The 12,576-nt window shown below is 37.6% G+C and overlaps 1 protein-coding gene across 3 annotated transcripts in view; it reads right to left on the bottom strand.

The window, feature by feature from the left end:
* Nucleotides 1-12,576, bottom strand: part of ACSL3 (acyl-CoA synthetase long-chain family member 3) — a 45,412-nt gene that overhangs the window by 17,592 nt on the left and 15,244 nt on the right. For 2 of the 3 annotated variants that reach the window (XM_014531079.1, XM_005883489.2), the window contains 7 exons: nucleotides 8,562-8,739; nucleotides 6,911-7,020; nucleotides 4,388-4,526; nucleotides 2,114-2,264; nucleotides 1,782-1,905; nucleotides 1,477-1,548; nucleotides 154-293 (listed from right to left, as the gene is read on the bottom strand). In XM_014531079.1, coding sequence (XP_014386565.1) covers nucleotides 154-293; nucleotides 1,477-1,548; nucleotides 1,782-1,905; nucleotides 2,114-2,264; nucleotides 4,388-4,526; nucleotides 6,911-7,020; nucleotides 8,562-8,739 — 914 coding nt within the window. Of the gene's footprint in view, nucleotides 1-153; nucleotides 294-1,476; nucleotides 1,549-1,781; nucleotides 1,906-2,113; nucleotides 2,265-4,387; nucleotides 4,527-6,910; nucleotides 7,021-8,561; nucleotides 8,740-10,005; nucleotides 10,066-12,576 lie in introns of all 3 variants that reach the window. The other variant, XM_014531080.1, reaches the window with a different exon arrangement.

The raw sequence follows: 12,576 nt of genomic DNA, 5'->3' as shown, positions 1-12,576 counted from the left end.
TCCCTCTCCCTTCCTCTCTGTGAAAAATCAATAAAATATATTTTAAAAAATAAATAAATAAATAAATATTTATTTCTTACCACTACCTCAATTAACAGGGCTATTGATCTGAACAAAGCAACTCAATTATCCAGAGGGAGAACCTTTCCTTACCTGTCACACAGGGGAGTACTTCGCCCTTTGGAAATCTGTTCCATTTTATAATTATAGGCCAGAATAAACAGATTACGTTGAAAACTACTCATTTCATTTACTTTATTCATGACATTTTTGTAGATTCGATCCATGATTTCCTAGACATATAAAAATTAGTTAATACAGTTAATGATGTTATCAGCTGCCTTACACATATTAAAATCTTCACATCAAATTAATAGTTCTATCAATATTGAGACATTTTAAAAGATATATCCCATCAGGAATACATTTTTAAGATACAGCCAAAATTAGTTTTAAAATGAGGTTTCTGTGAAAATAATTTTTAATAGCAAACATATAAGTATATGTTCATTAATTAGTAGTAAAAAAAAAGAGAGAGAGAAAAGCATTTGGGCAGTAATAAATCATTATTGATTTTTTATATTGCTTTTTTTCATCTTATTTATTCTGATCTAAAAACTGAACTCATTAGGTAAATAAACAACTATATGAAATGGTTTTAGTTATAGAGTAGCACATTCTTTGCTCTAAAGAGGACCTTGGGTTATTTTGGTTGGTTTTGTCTTTCAATGCTGCACCCAGGAATTTTTCCTTGTCTGCACTATATTTTGCTTGCTAGGTCTATTACTACTATGAAATATACTAATGACTTCACATAGAGTTTCCTCTACAATTTCAAATTATATTGAATTTTTACATGAACTGAAAATTTAAAGCAAGATAGTACTAAGAAAACGATATACCTATAGAAATTCCAAAATTGCCAGTCATTTATGTTTGATTTTGGAATAACTATGTAATTGTACTTAGACATGAGCGCTCAGATATCTGATCATAATTTCCAACACTTTCAAACAAAATCAGAAAGCCACATAAGACTTACGTAAGGAGAGAAATCACTGTGTCTCAATTCCATTAACCTTACTCTCAGGCCCCTCCCATTCAAAGTGGCACCAACTTCTCAGCCACTTTTTTTGGTGTCTTGGCCAGACTTTCCTGAGGACTCAGGAGGTAATTACACTACTTGCTTAGAAGGAGGTAATCTTAACCCTTCTCTCCTATCTCCTGCTGAACTTCAAGTTTCTACTAAAAGCAAACAAACCTCATGAAAAGAATTTGAACAAGAAACTATTTAGAGAAAGGCACTGATGATATAATAAAGACGGACTAAATCTATAGAGCTCAAGTAATACAGAAAATCAATGAGGATAAACCCTACATGACCACCTCAACCACAGTATCTTTCCCACTAGCATGTATGTCTGCAGCAGGTGACTCTTCTTGAGAATTCAATACTAATTAGTGGTCAGTTCTTACCGGAACAGCTGCCATCAGTGTTGGCTTCAACATGGATGTATCCCCTTTGCTTCCTTTTTTTATTTTTGAAGACTATAGAGAGAAAAAGTGATCTATATGTAGTGATTCTTATTTTAAAATTCAATGAGATTCTTAGATTAAAAAATATTATAAATTCATCATTTTAACTTACTTATAATCTAAAAAGCAAGTGCTTATTTTAAAATGAACTGTCAGCTTCACAATATAATGTCAAACTGTCAGGGAAAATGCGTTAAAAATGACTATGATTTGTTTGTATCTCAAGTCATAGACACTTAATTTACCTGATCTGCTAACGTCTGTGGTGAAGAGTAACCAATGCGGCATCCGTGAGAAAGACAGACAAGCTCCGCACTCAATTCCAACACGTGGGCCAGAGGCAAATAGCCAATGTAAACATCATCCTCTCTGAAAGAAAAGAAAGATGTGAGAAGAAATGGTCAGGTGCACTCTCTCCGAAAGTGACTACAGTAGGAGCAAGCTTGAGAAGGCACATGGGAAGGCCCTCAGAGCATCAATTTGACTCCATGTGTGGTGTTGTGTGAGAGGAGAGCCAGGGAGGCGTACTATAACAGACAAACACTGGCCTCCCCCGCATTTACTCGCTAAGACATACCCCAGGCGTGGAATCCTTTCCGCCATCCCCGTGATGCCAGCGATGATGTTGCTGTGGGAGATCATGACCCCCTTGGGAAGTCCTGTGGACCCGCTTGTGTACATGATTACTGCAATATCTGAGGGTGCCGGTGTGCTCTGAGGTTTGTTTTCTGTATTGGAGAAAAACACATACACAATACACTTCTAAGAAATCTAGCCAAAGCCCCGATTTTTTTCATAATAATGTGTTTATTAACTCAATTCAACAATTATTCATTGTAATCACACAGGTCAAGAAAATAGATCAAGTCCCAGCACATAAGGAACATATAGTCTGTTGGGATAGACTAACATATAAATCTATCATATAATAAAAGCTATGAAGAAAAATAAAGCAAGACAAGTAAAGCCATTTAGATGAAAAAGTCAGGAGAGGACTTTCTGGAATTGATATTCTAGTAAAGACCTGAAGAAAGTGAGAAAGAGCCAGGAAATCCCTGAGACTGGGAGATTGTTTTAAGGAGAAAATAAGCAGGTACAAAGGCCCTAAGGTACGAATGTGCTTGGCATAAGTACAGAGCAGTAGGAAGTGTGGTGGGGAGGAGCGAGCAAGAAAAAAGTGGCAGGAAGGAAGGGGAAGCAGCAGTCGGGCCCACATCATATAGAGTCTTCGAGGCTACGCTAGGATTTAGGATTTCACTCCGGGAGAAAGCAATGTCCATCATCCTGTACAAGGATCACTTTGGCTGCTGTGTGGCTACCTAACTTAAGAAAGGCAAGGAAGGAGGCAGGAAGATAAAAGGCTAGTCCAGATATGCAACTAAAAATTGGGGTGATGGACAAGGGTACCTAAATATTTGCTAAGAACGTTCTCTGCTTCGCAGTGGTAAGTTAACTTGGCTACACTCGGAATCCTGGATTAAGGACAACGTCCTCCATTTGACAAGCCTAAGGACAGCAGCCAACATCCTACAGAGGAGACAGGGTAGAAAAAGAGAAGTGGGCCATGGGTGGCACTGATGATCTGCCTGAATTAATCCAGGAACTACCCTAAATGTGGACTTCCTAAGTAAGCAGGGGGAAAGTTTTCAACATGTTCTCAAGTGAACCCTTCCTCTCCTGCCTGCAGACATTTTTCGACAATTGTTCTCATTCAAGTCCTCACTCCCTAATCTACATCCACGCCTTCATCCCACTTCTTGGAACTTGCTCTCTGAGGTGATATCTGCTAAGTCGATGGTCCCCTTGCCCTCCCTGTGTCATCCGGCTCGTCCTGTGCACCTTGTCCTGCTGACTCCTGCCTCACTAGACACGATTTCTCCCTTCCTCTCTGACCAATCCTGGGTGGCATCTGAATGCACCACTCTCCATGGGTGACCTCACCTACTCCACAGCTAATTAAAACCTAACTGCCAGGCACCTAAGCTGTCTGTCGTAGCAGCAGTTTAAACAGGAGGTGCTGGCAGCAAGCAATCTCATCCCCTTTGGGGGCTAGAGCTGTGCCCCTCAAAGTGAATTGGAAGGCTCTCTACCCCTGGTAGAAGAAGAAAACAAAGCAACACACTGCTTCTGGCTTCTAAATCTCCTAACTCCAAACTTCACTGCAGAGTATGAGACTTGTACAGTCACTGCTCACTAGACAGTGCCATCTGAATGCCCCACCAGCACCTAAAATTCAATCTGCCCAAAATTAATGTCAGCATAACCCCATTCCAGAGTTCAGCCAATGCTTACACTGAATTAGTCATTAAGTGTCCAACTAGAAAGGAAATACACCCAAGCATCTAAGCAGCTTTCTATGATATCCTTAAACACCAATATGCTTGCTGACATTTTCTGACACCTGTTTGAGAGAAGGAAATCCCGGAGTCACCGTGCCTAGGTGTGCTAGCTGAAGGATAAAAAGATGTCCCCTCTGGAAGAGGTACCGTTGGAATAGAGAGTAAAAGGAGGGATCTGGGTTTAGCTATCTTTTAATACTCACAAATAATTATTCCACAGAGGACAAATTTAATGCCAGTATTTATAAAATTAACTTTAAACCATCTAAAATTACCAGAAAAAGGAAATGGAAAAACTGTATAAAGTAAAACGTGTTTAAAACTAAATTCAAATAAATACTATTTTTAGAACATTTGTAGATTACTGCTTGTATTTTTCCTTTTACCTTTCTTGAAAGGGTAGATGAAAGTATACCCAGAGTGATCTTACTCCGAGAGAGATGGTCTAGAAATTATTCTGGAAAGCATGGTCCCTGCAGAGCGCACAGAAGGGACAGGGAGCTGCGACATACCCGTGCTCGCCTTGGCTCCCAGAGCCTGCACTGCGGCCATGGTGTGCACGATGACGCCCTTGGGGAACTCGGACCAGGTAGGCGGCTTACCATCGACAGTGATGATGTGCCGCAGGCGTGGGGCTAAAGAAACTATATCCTGGAAACACACAAGCATTCACCATGTTCATTATTCTTCATGAAATAGCTTAGCAAATGGTCCAGGTCACAAGAAAAGCAGTTCACCATATTCAATGAATTATTACCTTCTTGCCTCAAAATAAAGGGGGGTGGTATGAATGCCCCTTTTTCAGATGAAGAAATATTGGTCTGAAATTTAAATTACTATTTTTTAGCACCACATTTACTGGTATCTCTGCTCTTTGGTAAAACCCTGATCAACAAAGTTACTTCCTCACAAAACGGGCATGTACTGGTAAACATAGGCTGTCTAAACTGCAGGGAGCCAATCCCCTTATGTAATAAGAGGCTAATAGATGCAGAGGAAGGGGGAGGAATGGCATTCATTTATAAACTTGTGTATTTTTTTTTTAAATCAGAAATTATTTTTTAATAGGGAGTTATCTAGAAATTAACGAAGCCAATTTTTCCTGTAGTTTCATAAAGTCTCTTTTCCCTTTAAAAAATTCTCAAAACTCATAATGAATCAATGCTTCAGAAATAAAATTATTAGTTTAAAAATAACCCTTCAAAACTAAAATTTAATTTAAAATAGACTAGAAAATAGATGAGTACAATAAAGAAAAGGTTTATAAACTCCACCTTAGATATGGGAATATTAATAATTTTTTAACTCTCTTGCACTAGTTATATGTATATATGAAATCCACTTTTTCTTTACTAAAGGAATAAAATGATATTCCTATAAGTTTATAAAGGTAATAAGGATTTTAAAGATCATAAAAGAACTAAGCATCAACAATAGAGCTCATGACACTGAAAATTCAAAAGTATCGGACAGTTATTAAAAAAACTCCAGTCCTCACCTTCAACTTTGTTTGCAAGAGTTCTTTACTCGTAATGATGTTGGTCACCTCTGTTTCATTTAGTCCATGAACAATTGCTGGACCTCCTAGCGTCGCATACAACGTAACAACTATAGGGAAAATAAGGGCAAGTCAACACTTGGACATTTCAAGGGTATACTAAATGTAGGTAAAGCCTTTGAAAGTGGACATGAATCAGAAGGGAGCATACTGAACCCTCCATCATTAGATCCATAGTTTATGATCTAAATGTACTGTTTTCCTAAATTTTTTAATACGCTAATTAACATTATGCCTACTCACTCTATCCTAACTTCCCCCAAGGTTTCCAATACTTTAAAATTTAAAAATATTTACTTTTATTTTGTTTCACCTACAGATGTTACTATGGGACTGTCATATTAGAAGTAATCATATCTGACTTCTAAAATGTCAAATCTCAGTTGTTAACTACTTGATACTAAAATATGAAAAAAAACATATACCAATTAAGATAACACATTGTCAGATTTAAGGTATTACATGTTACAGTAATAGCATGAACAAGTGTCAGTACTGCTTATCCCAGAAAAATCTAAAGAAAAACATTCTTTAAAATGCTGAAATTAAATAATATGGTAGATTTTTATTTGCTTTCTGTTTAATTCAATAGACTTAAAGTGACTTTAAGAAATGATTAAACTCAATACCAGATATCAAGCTGTATTACAAAGCCACTGTTCTCAAAACTGCCTGGTACTGGCACAAGAACAGACATATAGATCAATGGAGTTCACCATATTCAATGAATTATTACCTTCTTGCCTCAAAATAAAGGGGGGTGGTATGAATGCCCCTTTTTCAGATGAAGAAATATTGGTCTGAAATTTAAATTACTATTTTTTAGCACCACATTTACTGGTATCTCTGCTCTTTGGTAAAACCCTGATCAACAAAGTTACTTCCTCACAAAACGGGCATGTACTGGTAAACATAGGCTGTCTAAACTGCAGGGAGCCAATCCCCTTATGTAATAAGAGGCTAATAGATGCAGAGGAAGGGGGAGGAATGGCATTCATTTATAAACTTGTGTATTTTTTTTTTAAATCAGAAATTATTTTTTAATAGGGAGTTATCTAGAAATTAACGAAGCCAATTTTTCCTGTAGTTTCATAAAGTCTCTTTTCCCTTTAAAAAATTCTCAAAACTCATAATGAATCAATGCTTCAGAAATAAAATTATTAGTTTAAAAATAACCCTTCAAAACTAAAATTTAATTTAAAATAGACTAGAAAATAGATGAGTACAATAAAGAAAAGGTTTATAAACTCCACCTTAGATATGGGAATATTAATAATTTTTTAACTCTCTTGCACTAGTTATATGTATATATGAAATCCACTTTTTCTTTACTAAAGGAATAAAATGATATTCCTATAAGTTTATAAAGGTAATAAGGATTTTAAAGATCATAAAAGAACTAAGCATCAACAATAGAGCTCATGACACTGAAAATTCAAAAGTATCGGACAGTTATTAAAAAAACTCCAGTCCTCACCTTCAACTTTGTTTGCAAGAGTTCTTTACTCGTAATGATGTTGGTCACCTCTGTTTCATTTAGTCCATGAACAATTGCTGGACCTCCTAGCGTCGCATACAACGTAACAACTATAGGGAAAATAAGGGCAAGTCAACACTTGGACATTTCAAGGGTATACTAAATGTAGGTAAAGCCTTTGAAAGTGGACATGAATCAGAAGGGAGCATACTGAACCCTCCATCATTAGATCCATAGTTTATGATCTAAATGTACTGTTTTCCTAAATTTTTTAATACGCTAATTAACATTATGCCTACTCACTCTATCCTAACTTCCCCCAAGGTTTCCAATACTTTAAAATTTAAAAATATTTACTTTTATTTTGTTTCACCTACAGATGTTACTATGGGACTGTCATATTAGAAGTAATCATATCTGACTTCTAAAATGTCAAATCTCAGTTGTTAACTACTTGATACTAAAATATGAAAAAAAACATATACCAATTAAGATAACACATTGTCAGATTTAAGGTATTACATGTTACAGTAATAGCATGAACAAGTGTCAGTACTGCTTATCCCAGAAAAATCTAAAGAAAAACATTCTTTAAAATGCTGAAATTAAATAATATGGTAGATTTTTATTTGCTTTCTGTTTAATTCAATAGACTTAAAGTGAAAAGAAGAAATGATTAAAGCTTCTCAAAAGAAACACTTTATAAACCTAAACCTGTGGAAATAAAAAAGTGTAACAATTTAAAAGGAAAAAAACAGTAAAAGAAATGATTAAAGCTTCTCAAAAGAAACACTTTATAAACCTAAACCTGTGGAAATAAAAAAGTGTAACAATTTAAAAGGGGAAAAAAAACAGTGAAGGCATTTACAGCAAGAAATCTGGTAAAAGTGCCTTTTCTGTTTCATCTATAACAGGGGTGGGGAACCTTTTTCCTGCCAAGGGCCATTTGGATAGTTTTAACATCATTCTCGGGGCCATACAAAATTATCAACTTAAAAATTAGTCTACTATATTTGGTCAAACATTTAATTAACTACCCCTAATACCTTGGCAGGACCAGACCCAATGATTTCTCAGGCCTGATATGGCCCGCAGGCCAGACATTCCCCAAACCTGATCTACAGGATAAGACAATGTCCATACTTAACATCACATTTTGGCACCAATAACTCTCAACTAAGCTTCCAGGACTACCTCACAGACTGAGGCCTCATGAATACCACTCAAATAGATACAATATAAAAATTCTCTATCATTTAGTCTAGCACCTGGATTTGAGTACTGGAAGTGTTTTAAAGGGCAACTGCTACCTCTGATAGAAGTGACCTAACAAAATGATGCCACCTTCAAAGGGGAAATCCTGAGAGATTATAGCAGTGTATAGGCATGGCTCCTTATACCCAGATAGTTCCCTATTAGTAGATTCAAGTCCCCTTACTACAGTGACTGCACCAATTGTTCCACAACTAGCTCCTTTTCCAAAAACAGATCAGTAATTTTAATAACAAGTTCTCCACTGACTGAATGCAAAGTGAAAAATAACATCAGAATTTTACTTGTAAGAGATATTTCTAATAAAAGTCAGTATCATCTCTCCCACAATAACTTAGGTCCACTCTTCCAGAAGACAAGAAAAAGAAAGCCCACGTACGCTGAAAGTTATACATAAAGCACGCCTGTGCAGCAATCATCCATTCGGCCCTGGTTTCACAGAAGATAGCAATGTTGGTCTTTGGTTTCTGACCCAACACCTGTAAGCCATTTCCAAAATTCAAAGCTCTAACGTAGACATCTTCATAGGAGAGCCAATTATAGTGTCCAAGAATAACCTGGTAAAACAAACAAAAAACATACAAATAGCTTTCAATATAACCAAAATATTAATTCCTAGAAAGCCAGGATGTGTTCCAAATTTTGACTGAAAGTTATGTTTGCATGTAATTAAGCTATTTTTTAACAAAAAGAAAATGGATTTCAAGTGAAAAATCTGTTTTAAAAACTAGCTATTTTGTGATATCTTCTATGACAATTCAAATTTTATGCTAAATTTTTAACTGTATTTTGGGGGGAGGTGTTGTTTTTGTTTTCAAAAATATTCAGGGTTTGACAGGATCTTAAAGGTCACGTTTCTGGCTCAAGGGTCATATACTAATAATTCACTTATAGATTTCATTTACTTAAAGGATTTGGCTAATAACTGAAAATTTAGCCTAGTATCAAGTACTATTGACACCAAAATTTTATTTTTTCTTTAGTTATGAATTCTTGGATTCGCTATCAGATGGTAAAATACAATACACAAAAAGAAAACTGGCCAGACCAAGGCTAAGAAAATGTTTGTGACGATTCAATTTGAATGGCTGTATCTGACACTGGATAAGCGAAGTGAACAAGTCTCTCTTTCCGTGACCAGGTTGGGACCAGAATACTCACTGGCACCACCAGACATTCAATATTTCATCTGTGCTTTCCAGAAGTTCAGATAACATTGAGTCTACATTAGTAACAATCTCCTTTTAAAGCTGGTTAACATATTTTTATCTTTAAGTTAGATCAGACTATAAATCCCCAACTACATACAAACTGATGTAAAAGCTCCTTTCACTGCAAAAATATATAGTTCCCAAATATGGCTTTGTCATCAATATATGTCACACACCTTAAAACCATCAAACCAGCCCTAGCCAGTTTGGCTCAGTAGATAGAGCATCAGCCTGCGGACTGAGGGGTCCCAGGTTCGATTCTGGTCAAGGGCATGTACCTTGGTTGCAGGCACATCCCCAGTAGGAGGTGTGCAGGAGGCAGCTGATCCATGTTTCTCTCTCATCAATATTTCTAACTCTCTATCTCTCTCCCTTCCTCTCTGTAAAAAATCAATAAAATATATTTTTTAAAAAAGCATCAAACCATATTCATTTTCAAAAATGCATACACTTAAGAGATTTTCAGAAATAAGATGAAGATAAAAATTGAAAAAGGATAAATGCTGCCCTCTAGTGTCCTATTCCATAATGAACTTAAGAAATACTTATTTTGATGGATAACATGACTGTATTTAAAATATTTATTTAACATTAGTGGTCCCAAACTCTCACCTTGCTCTTCACCCCCACAAAATGTTCAGCATGGGGAGCTCCAAAACTTCAAAAGGAGCTCTGTGGGGGTGAGAAGACAGATGAGAATTGGGCCAAAACATGCAGGAACTGGATTGCAATTAAGAATTTTACACTCTAAAGATAAGCATGAGCTACCTCCTAGCTACTTCCTAGATTCAAGAATCTAAATGTCTAGCTTTTAAGTGTCAGAGAATGTATGTATTCCGAAAAGGCATCCTATATGATAAAAGCCTAATATGCTAAGTGTCCGGTCATCAGTCGTCCATTCAACCAATCAAAGCGTAATATGCTAATGATATGCTAAGGCTGCTCAACTGCTCGCTATGACATGCACTGACCACCAGGGGGCAAACAGTTGACCAGCAGACCAGTTGCTATGATCACCAGGGAGCAGACACTATGATAGGTTAGCTTGCTGCTGGGGTCCAGGTGATTGGGATGGGTCGGACATGCCCTGGAGCCCTCCCACGGTCCCTCCCCAGCTGGCCAACCTCCCGTGTCCCTCCCTAGCACCGATCATGCACCAGTGGGGTCCCTTGGCCTGGACTGCGCCCTCTTGCAATCCGGGACACCTCGGGGGACGTCAGAGAGCCGGTTTTGGTCCGATCCCAAAGGCCTGGCTGAGGGACCCCACTGGTGCACAAATTCATGCACCGGGCCTCTAGTCATATATATAGTCCAACTATGTAAAACCATATGATGGTGCCACTTTGTGACACAGAAATCAAATCATGAGTTTGACACAAGCATAATCAAAATCTGACTTTCATTTAATTCTTTAAAACACTGAATCTTCTAGTAGTCATCTTTCCCATAAATGTTACATTTAGAGGACCCCATAATTTTATCTGACTTGTGCTGGAAGTTTCTAACCCTAATTTTGTCCCTATGGTGAGCCCAGCCTGAGATTACATTTATGTATTCCCTGCCTATACTTCTGACAACTGCTAATCCAGAATCATAGATCTCACCACCTAGAAATCCAAACCCACTTCCCTAGCATCTTCATTTTCTAACCCTCTGCCACCCTTCTCCACTTCCAGGTGATGATACTTCACCGAGAAATTAGAAATTAAACAGAAACTCCCTTAACTACCTACCACCAAGTTCAATAACCTTCACCCATCTGTACCCACACTCTTCGCAGCAGTCCCTCAGGTGTTACAGTGGCTGAAATGTCCCTGACAAAAGCCAAACTCACAAGGACTGTGCTTCAAAGAGCTTCCCAAATTTCTATGTCCATTCCTGATCACCCCTAGTCCATCTCTCCCCCTGAACTAATGAATGCCAACTAGGCAACCCGCTTCCATTCTTATTCCTCTACAACCCATTCTCGCTACAGTAATGAGTGTTGTTGTTGTTTTTTACTATATAAACTAGCTTATTGCTCTGTTTAATACTCCACAGTGTTTTCCCTGTCTGGTAGGAATGTAGTCCAAAAACCTTACCTGGCCTAAAGGCCCTAAGGGACCTAGCAGTGCAGGTTTCCCTGTGCTCATTTCCAGCCCTCCTCCCTGACTCCCTTCCTGTAAATACAACTTTGTTCTTTCTGTTCTTCAAACTGGATGGGCCAGGGCAGGAACTAGGATAAGGCAAGGCGCCTGGGGCACAGAATTCAAGGAGCATGCACTTCCTGGGTCTGTCCCTCTTCTCAGTAAACTTAAGGGGAAGATTAAGATTATCCTTATAGTAACTTTCCTCCCTCACATTTAATTGGCTGGATTTTGCCGAAACCGGTTTGGCTCAGTGGATAGAGCATCGGCCTGCGGACTGAAAGGTCCCAGGTTCGATTCCGGTCAAGGGCATGTACCTGGGTTGCGGGCACATCCCCAGTAGGAGATGTGCAGGAGGCAGCTGATCGATGTTTCTCTCTCATCGATGTTTCTAACTCTCTATCTCTCTCCCTTCCTCTCTGTAAAAAAAAATCAATAAAATATATTTTTAAAAAAAAAAATTGGCTGGATTTTTATTCCATGACAGGTATGATATACACGTGTAAATATGAATGTTATCATTCACACTAGCACTGCCTGGAACACAAGAACTTAATTTACTTTGTTCAGGAACATATAAGATTAGATGTTTGATAATGCTAATAATGAGGCTCCCTTATCTCAAAGAAAACAATAAAGATAACATACAGAACATTCTATAAAAGCACATAAATAATCATTCAGGAACCTGAAGAATGAGACAGTCTATTAAGATCAAATTCCGGGTCACTGAGAGGCTAACCCCTATAGGCAACAGGACTTTTTTTTACTATAACCATTTAGAAAAGAAATATTTCAAAATTATGTACTTTCCTGCCTCCTTAGCAAAGTACAGCTGGCTTCATTTAACCTTTCTCTCTGCAAGCAAAGATCGTTATAAACAAACTAGAGTTTATCCAAGTTTGTCCCTGGTGCACCAAGTTTGTCCCTGGTGCACAAACTTGTGCACATTAAAAGGAAATTAATTAGAAGAAATATTTTAATGTCACTATTCGCCCTTTCTCTATAATAGAAGTGTCAACCAAATTCACGATCAACAATGACAGATCGAAACATG

The sequence above is a fragment of the Myotis brandtii genome, unplaced genomic scaffold (assembly GCF_000412655.1).
Source record: "Myotis brandtii unplaced genomic scaffold, ASM41265v1 scaffold79, whole genome shotgun sequence".
Lineage (NCBI taxonomy): Eukaryota > Metazoa > Chordata > Mammalia > Chiroptera > Vespertilionidae > Myotis > Myotis brandtii.
Note: the sequence above shows the minus strand (reverse complement) of the source record. Positions and strands in the feature narration are given on the sequence as shown.